General features: G+C 38.4%; 1 protein-coding gene across 8 annotated transcripts in view; it reads left to right on the top strand.

Annotated features, from left to right (window-relative positions):
- Window positions 1–9,417, top strand: part of DLGAP1 (discs, large (Drosophila) homolog-associated protein 1) — a 542,994-nt gene that overhangs the window by 259,604 nt on the left and 273,973 nt on the right. For all 8 annotated transcript variants that reach the window (XM_006891397.1, XM_006891398.1, XM_006891401.1 and 5 more), the window contains exon 3: window positions 654–831. In XM_006891397.1, coding sequence (XP_006891459.1) covers window positions 654–831 — 178 coding nt within the window. The remainder of the gene's footprint in view (window positions 1–653; window positions 832–9,417) is intronic.

Raw genomic sequence — 9,417 nt, 5'->3', positions numbered from 1 at the left:
GCTTTTTGTTCTGTTTACCAGCTGCTCTCACTGTAGATTCCTTTAGACACAATTAATGCTTCTAACCAGAGTTCCCCTCTAAGACTTAGTAAACCTGAATTTCTCAAGATAACGCCCTAGAGATTACCTTTTACTATTATTATTCTTAATTATTATTATTAATAAGGTTTTAGCAATGTGTGCATTTTTTAGGGCTAACATTTTTATTTTGTTCACTAAGTTCCATTTTAAATAAATGAGACCATTAAAGATTAGACAGATATGGAAGCAGACAGAGCTAGGAACAGATCACTCACTTGCCATTACCAGAAAGTCCAAATACAAAAATGACAGCCATAGGAAAGAAATAGTCCAAAGGAAAATATATAAGTTGCACAAGACAGAATTCTGTGGCAAAATGGTTGATGACTGATACTACATCCATTTTTAGAAAATGAGAATGGCGAAATTACCTCATAAATTGAAGAGCATTAATGTTACTGCATTTCAAGATTTCTCTTATGAGGTACCCTGGGTGGTTTGGCAGTCACCTCTCTATAGGTCTCCCCTAGTAGTTAGATGGCCACATAAGTGAGAGTATGGCCACATCTTATCACTGCCTACGTTTTGGAACATGAATGACTACATGCATTCCCCCCTTTGTTCTCTTGCAGGATTTCCAATGAACACTCACCCAAACTCCAGATCCGGAGCCACAGTTACCTGAGGGCAGTCAGTGAAGTCTCCATCAATCGGAGCTTGGACAGCTTGGACCCAGCAGGTCTGCTTACATCACCCAAGTTCCGCTCCAGAAATGAAAGCTACATGCGAGCCATGAGCACCATCAGCCAGGTGAGCTCAGCAGTGGACAGCAGGCAGGGGCTTTTGTAGGGAAGGATATAGTGGACACTGAGAGGATGTGAGGACATTCGAGAGTCTGGCAGATATCTCACCTAAAGGCCAAGATAGTAATCCTCAAATGTGGTTGCAGCAGATGCCAGATGTCAGTGGTCTACCATGAGGGACAGAGCCTCCTCAGGTGGGTATACAGTAGACAAAGATCCTTGAGAATTCCATGGCAGGCAGTTAACACCAGCAAAAATATTAGTAGAGAGCTGAGAGACTCAGCTTCACTTATAAAAGTGCATAGTGGAGTGCACTGGGGGGGGTGAGGGAAGGGGGATTGTATACCAACTAAGAAATTGATCTTTTGCTTTTCAAAGAGAGGAGCGAACTGGGGGTAGTGGGGTAAAGAAAAAAAGTGCAACAATGAATGAATGAAAATCCAAAATCTCTGTAAATGTTCATTAAAATTAATAAAATAAGGGAGCTCTGGTGGCCTAGTGGCAAGATGCTGAACTGCAATCTCAGAGGTACATGGTTCAAATCCACAAGATGCTCTGCTGAAGAAGGAGGGGGCAATCTCCTCCTGTACCAGTCAGATCTGATTTGATGTAAAAATAATATAATAAAAAATTTTTAAAAAATTAATAAAGTAATTTTTTAAAAGTACATGATGGATTAGGAGTGATTCTGAGTAGTTTTTACACCACACTTGAACAATTTTAGGCGAATAACATTTGAATAATAGTCTGGTGGGACTGAGAATAATTCTAGAGGCATCAATTAGAAATCTATCCTGAAAGTTGGTTTAGAGATTTTTTTTTTGAGTGGCCTTTCTTGTCAGGCCCAAGAGACTAAATTTTATTAATCAGACAGGGGTTAATTAAAAATTAAAGCTTCAGCTTTAAAGCATTTAAGGAAAGTGGTAAAAGCTGAGCTATAGGATAACAGACTGGGAGAAATGTAGGAAAGATGGTAGAGGCAAAGAGGATCTTATGGAAGATACTGCGGACACCAGGTGAAAATGCAGCAATGTGATGGGGCTGGGGTGGTGGGACTGGAAATGGTAGAGAGGTGAACATGAGAGGGATTGATGAGTGAGCTAAAGGGTTCACAGAAAGCTTTCATATGGAGCTCACATATTTACACTTGGTTCATTTCTTCACTTGTAAAAATAATTTCCAAGAGCATAGATATGTAACTGCTTAGCTATTTAGTATTTGTCCAATAAAATACATACTCTCCAAACATCAGGTACATGTTTGCATTCTCATTTCCCACTGAGCAATAAAATATTTTGCAATTCATCAATCATGTCTATATTTGGCATGGTCAGATTATCATATCACACTGTCTTCTGATCTATAGCCTATTTAAACTTTTAGAGCTTTTAAATGAGGGGGGAAACAAATACCAATACATCTAGTTACACATAGAGAATAAACCAGTGAGTTTAAAGCTTTTGTTGGGACAAAAAGTTTAAGTACACATTAGATTTAACAATTTTAACATGTTTTAAATAGTATGTATACTTTCCCCATCAGTCCATTGTATCTATGCAGATGTGCTGCAAGTTTGACAGTCCTAGAGACCTAGTCCTTCCCAGTGAAATTTTAATAATTGGGCAAATGTCTGAGCTGACCCTAGAGCTAAGGTACTATGTCAGGCAAACTCTACAATTTATTGATGTGATCATTTTGAATTGAGTAAAATATAGAAAGAATTCTGTCCTAATGGATTCATAATGATATATCATTTTTCTAGCTCCATGTTCAAATTTCAAATAGCCCAGTATTTTTATGAGTAATTTCAAACTTTCTATTGCGATCACAACATTATCATCATTCATAAGAGAATAGTTTTCTCTTCAAACCACCACATGCATGCTAGACTTTAAAAATGATGTTAGATTCTCTCATGTACCTTTATTAACAGCTATAATGGCATAGAATTTAGATGCATTTTTTATGTCCTAAACCCTTTTAAAACCTGATATATTATTCATCAAAGGCTCTTAGAAAGTTAAGTTTTGTAAGCCAAGTAATTGGTCTAGAATAATGAGTCTCTCCCATTCATATCTCATAGAAAGAAAAGATTTCTAAAAGCAGATTGTGTTTAAATGATGTAAAAGAGGGACATTTTTAAGCATTTTTTAATTGAGTGAAAGATTACAGAGCTAAGTGGGCTCTCCATTCAGCAATTCATGTACTCCGTGTTTCATGACATGATTACAATCCTCGTTCTTGAAGGTAACAGCACTATTCCCATTTCCTCCCTATGAATCAAGCTTCCATTCTGCTTCTTTCCAACTCCTTCCTGTCTTCTGACCTTTATCCCTGGGCAAATGTGGCCCTTTTGATCTTGCATGGCTGATTGTTCTAAGAAGTGTGTCCCTCTTAGAAGCCTGTGTTCATTGTCCATCTGGAAGGTGAGTCCTGGGAGTGATTTCTGTTCTAGCTGACAGATATCTAAGGAACCTGGTCTCAGGGTTTCTGCATCCCTATGAATCAATAAATCTGATCTTTGTCACACTTTTTTAGTTTTACTCCATATTTTCTGGCATTCTAACAGGGATTTTCTATTTATTTATTTTGTTTTCTATTGTGACCTTTTCAGACTGGCCCACCAAGGTAATCAACCACCATCTAGCTGTCTGGTCTCAAGGTCACAGAGAAATTCTTGTGAAGTTAGTACTTTGGCTTGAGAGTCTTTGATTTTCTCCCCTCTTTGCTTCAGAAGTAGAGTGAACAATAGTTGCACCTTAGCTGGGTACTCAAAATCCTTCATGTTTCTAGTCACTATTCACCAAAGTAGAATGTACAATATTGTCTCTGAAAATTATTATAACAGTTGACATAGATATTCCCAAAAACTATGGTCCTGACTCAGGAACTTATTCCCTCGATGTATAATGCCAGATTAGTCAAATTTTCCAAAATAAAAGATAAGGCTAACAAAGAGTCATCTACATTCTTAGCAGAAAACATGCAAGCACGAAGACAATGGTCTGGCATATACAGAATGTTGAAAGAGAACAATTGCCAGCCAAGGATCCTATACCCAGCAAACCTATCAAATATAAAGGAAAAATTAGATCATTTACAGAAAAGCAAGAATTTAAGGAATTGGTTAAATAAGACCAGCTTTATAAAATATTCTAAGTCCTTTAATCAGAAGCACTAAAGGAAAGTGTAAGCTTAGAAACCAGAAACAACAGAATAAAAAACACAGCAAAATGGCAGGGATAAAACCTTTCCTGTCAATAATCACATTGAATGTGAATGGATTAAATGCACCAATTAAAGAAAAGAGTAGCAGAGTGGATAGAAAAACAAACCCCATCAATAAGTTGTCTACAAGAAAGAAGTCTAAGAAATGAGGAAAAATATAGACTAAAAATCAAACACTTGAAAAAATTTACCAAGCAAAAAAGCAAAGTGTCAATACTAATCTCTGATAAAATAGAATTCTGGATGAAAACCACCATAATAGATATGGAGGACATTATATAATGATTAAAGGCACAGTAGATCAAGAAGGTATAAACTTGGTCAATATATATGCACCAAATGATAGACCTGCAAAATATACAAAGCAACGATTAACAGACTTGAAAAAAGCATTAGCACCACAAAGTGGTAGGAGACTTTAACACACTGTCATCACCAAAGATTAGGGAAACTTGAAAGAAACTTAGCAAAGTTGCAGCCCTAAACTAAACAATCAGCCAACTCACCCCTGTAGATGTATTCAGGGTACTACACCCAATTAAAACTCAATTTACTATCTTTGAAAGTACACAAGTTACATTCTCCAGAACTGATCATATATTAGGATACAAAGCAAACCTCAATAAATTCAAATACCTCTCGGATCAATGTGGCATCCTCAAGTGATCCCCAGGCCAGGCCTAAGCCGTGCTTGATAAGAGACGCACATCCTGTGATGGATGGGATCACTCTCCTGGCTCTGGCTGCAGGCTCCTCGCCCCACTTCCCCACCAGCCTGCCATGTGTGGCAGGCAGGGTTGTGGAACCAGACCTGATCTCACCCACCTCCCTGTGTCCAGTGCTGTGTGGCACCAATGGCATTGCGGGGGTCTTCCCATGAAGGGACCTCCTTTGGGCCTCCCTCTCCCATCTTGCTGCCATGCCACATGTGTCTGGCTCCTCCCCATGAAAATAAATAAGTAAATAAATTCAAAAACATTGAAATAATGCGAAGTATCTTTTCAGACCACAATGCCAAAACCCAGAAATTTGATACAAGAGTAAAGCTTATAAAACCACTGATGTAGAAGCTAAATAACACCCTGCTAAAACATGATTAGGTTATAGAAGAAAGAAAAACTAAAAAGTTCCTTGAAACAAATTATAAGAAAACACAACATATGCACACACGTGTTTATTGCAGCTTTGTTCACAATAGCAAAGAGCTGGAAACAACCCAAGGGCCCATCAACAAACAAATGGCTAGAGAAGCTGTGGTATATCCACACAATGGAATACTACGCTGAATTGAAAAACAAGGAACTCATGAAATATTATACAAAATGGGTGACGCTGGAGGACATTATGCTGAATGAAATATCTCAGTCACAAAAGGACAGATACTGCATAGTGCTACTGTTGTAAAACGGGACTGACATCAGGGTTGCAGGGAGACTAAGAAAGAGGGGATAAATAATATATACTACATTGAAACAGATGAGGGAGAGAACTGTTTAAAAGGGGTATACGGTTAGGTATTATTGTCATGACAGGAGTCCAGAATGAAGGCTGCATAGTGGAGTGGACTTGGGGGGAGGAATCATATAACAATGAAAGAATTTTTTTCTTTTACTTTTCAAAGAGACAAGTGAATTATGGGGGGGGGGCAGGGAGAAAAGTGCAACGATGAATGAATGGAAATCCAAAGTCTCTGTAATCTTTAATTAAAATTAATTATAAAAAAATAAAGAAAATACCACATACCAAAACCTATGGGATACAGCTAAGACAGTCCTCATGGTGCTATTAATAGCAGTAAGCAAATACAGAAAAAAAAGAAAGGAAAATTCAAAATTAATGACCTAACTCAACATTTCCATCAAATGGAAAAAGAACAATAATCTGACTTCACACCCTGTAGAAGAAGGGAAATTATAATGACAAGACCTGAAACCAATAAGACAGAAAACAGAAACACAATTGAAACTATCAAGACCAGGAGCTAGTTCTTCAAAGAGGTCAATAAAATAGACAAACCATTGGCAAAGTTAACAAAAGAAAAAGAAAAGACACAAATAAGAAATGTGACATCACAACAGAAACAGATTAAATCAAAACAATAATACCAAAATGTTATGAAAAACTAATACACCAATAAATTTTTAAAACCTAGAGGAAATTCCATATAACCAAGCTATTCCACCGCTTGGAATATACCCTGAGAAAATAAGAACTGAGGCACAAACTGAGACTGGTACACCAGTGTTCATAGCAGCGTTATTCACGATCACAAGAACATGAAAACAACCCAAATGTCCAACCACAATCAAATGGATTAAGAAATTATTATACATTTCCATGATGGAATACTACACAGCACACAGGAGAAATGATTTTGTAAATCACTACCTAACTTGAGAGGGACTGGAGAGTATTATGCTAAGTGAACTAACACAGTCTGATAAGGAAAAATACTGTATAAGACCATTATTGTAGAAATAGATAACTAGTAAAATATATCTGAGGATCTAATGGTGGTAGGAGCAGAGAGGTGGGGATGGGCGGGGGGGGGGTAATTATGGGGTTGCATGGTTTGATGAGTGGAGGGGAGTGGGTTGGGGAGATGAGAGGGATCCTGTGTGAGGGGCAGAGAGTATACAAACTTTGTAGGTAAACCAGTGTAAAAAAAATTAATAAAGAATTGGGAGAAATTTTTAAAAATTAAAAAAAGAAACCTAGAGGTAAATGGACAAATTTTTTGATGGACAGATCTATAACACTAGAACAGACCTATCACAAAAGAAGAAGTTGAACAGGTCAGAAGTACACATACAAACCCGAAAATAAAATTTAAAAAAAAATCCTGGTCCAGATGGCTTCATGGCTGAATTCTACCAAACATTCAGAGACACTCTATCACCAATTTTAATTACATTATTTCCAAAAAAAGAGGGAACACTTCCAATGTCATTCTATGAAATAAGCATAACCTTAATAAGAAAACCAGGCAAAGATATTACAAAAAAAAGAAAATTACACACCAATATCGCCTACAAATATAGACGCAAAAATCCTTAACAATATCTGGGCCAATAGCATCCAAGAATACATTATTTATGAGGAGAAATGTGGCATCAAGATTGGAGGAAGATTCATTAAAAACCTGCATTATGCAGATGATACAATCTTGCTTACTGAAACTGAAGAAGACCAGAAGCGCTTGCTGCAGAAGTTCAAGGACTGTAGTCTTCAATATGTATTGAAGCTCAACATCAAGAAGTCAAAGATTCTCACCACTGGGCCAATTGGCAGCACCATAACAGATGGAGAAGAGATTGAGGTTGTTAACAATTATAGTTTGCTCGGATCCATAATCATTACCAGCAGTCAGGAAATCAAAAGACAAACTGCTTTGGGAAAATCTGCTGTCATGGACCTCTCCTGACTGCTGAAGAGCAACATTGTCAGTCTAAATATGAAGGTGCATCTAATCCAGGCCATGATCTTCTCAATTACTTGTTGTGCTTCAGAGAGCTGGACAATAACTAAGGATGACAGCAGAAGAACAGATGCCTTTGGGTTGTGGTGCTGTAGAAGAGTCTTGAACATAACAGGGACTGCCAAGAAGAAGAAAAAATAGGTCTGTGTTAGAGAGGGTGAAATCAAGTCTCTCCTTGGAGACTAGGAGATTTTGAAGCTCAGCCTCTCTTAGTTTGGGGCACGTGGCCAGGAGAGATAGCTCCTTGGAGGACATCATGCTCAGAATGGTAGAGGGACAGCACAGGAGAGGAAGACGCAAGATGAGATGGATTGATACAGTAACTGGGGCAATGGGGGTTGGTGTGTCAGAATGAGACTGGCTCAGGACAGGGAAGGGTTCAGAGCTGCTGTACATAGAGTCACTATACATCGCAGGCAACTAAATGGCACATAGCAACAATAAAATGCTATGGTTTGGAAGCAGGAGTGGCATCTATTTCCTAAACAACGTGCCTCTGGAAACTATGAATTTTTATAAATGTTGTCGATAGTTGTAGAAGGGCATCAGGCCTGTTCATAGGGTCACTATGCTCAACTCAATCAACAACTGAATGGAAAACCAGTTTGGTCTGTAAAAATTGGTTATGGAATGAAGAATGAATCTGCTCTGTAAATCTTCACAGAAATTACAGTGAAAAAATTTTAATTATTTACAGGTTATGGGTGCTCAGATAATCCGTGCCAGAGCAAAATATCAACCCAACAGAAAATGTCAGAAAGACACACCCACAAAATAGATTAAAACTGTAGCAGCCCATTTCAAAATGAGTTAAAAGACATTAAGAAATTGATAAATGACAATAAGAAAAGCCTAAATTGAGAAAAGGATGAAAGAGGGAGGGGAAAGGAAGAAGAATAAGAATGAGGAGGGGGAATAAGTTGTTGTTGTTGTTGTTGTTGTTGTTGTTGTTGTTGTTGTTGTTTAGTGCTGTTGAGGTAGAGTACCACCCATGAACAACAGATCTGAACCTTGTCCTGTGCCATCCTTACCATTTCTGACACACTTGAGCCCATTGTGGCAGTAACTATGTCAGTCCACCTGTCTGAGGATCTTCCTCTCTTTCAAGGTGCCGATATCTTTCCAGCATCATGCCTCTCTCCAGGGAATAGCCTCTCCTACCAATATGCCCAAAGAATGCAAGGTGAAGCTTTATCGTCTTTGCCCAAAGAGCACTGTGACAGCACTTTCTCCGAGAAATATCTATTTGTTCTTTCAGCAGTTCATTTGATAGGGGGAAGAAGAGGAGGCAGTTTTTAAGAATATACATTTAAGGGATAACTGTGATGCATAGGTTGAGTGAGGAACATAAAAATAAAAGCAGGGCCTTTCAACGAAGATGGCGCCAAACGCGAAGGAAACCCCTGGCCCTCCCAAAACTGGAACCAAAGCAAAGGCATTAAAGGCCAAGAAGGCAGTCCTGAAGGGCGTCCACAGCCAAAAAAAAAAGATCTGCACGTCACTCACCTTCTGGCAGCCTAAGATGCTGAGACTCCGACGGCAGCCCAAATACCCCCAGAAGTGCGCCACTAAGACAAACAAGCTTGACCACTATGCCATCATCAAATTTCCCCTGACCACTGAGTCAGCCATGAAGAAGATAGAAGATAACAACACACTTGTGTTCGTTGTGTATGCCAAGGCCAACAAGCACGAAATTAAATAAGCTGTAAAGAAGTTCTATGACATTGAGGTCAACACTTTGATTAGGTCTGATGGAGACAAGAAGGCCTATGTTTGACATGCTCCTGACTATGATGCTTTGGATATTGCCAACAAAATTGGGATCATCTAAACTGAGTCCAGCGGGCTAATTTAAAATACACATTTTTCTAAAAAAAAAAAAAA

This window comes from Elephantulus edwardii, unplaced genomic scaffold (assembly GCF_000299155.1).
Source record: "Elephantulus edwardii isolate Elephantulus edwardi_28Jun2011 unplaced genomic scaffold, EleEdw1.0 scaffold00097, whole genome shotgun sequence".
Lineage (NCBI taxonomy): Eukaryota > Metazoa > Chordata > Mammalia > Macroscelidea > Macroscelididae > Elephantulus > Elephantulus edwardii.
This window is presented reverse-complemented; position numbering and strand designations above follow the sequence as displayed.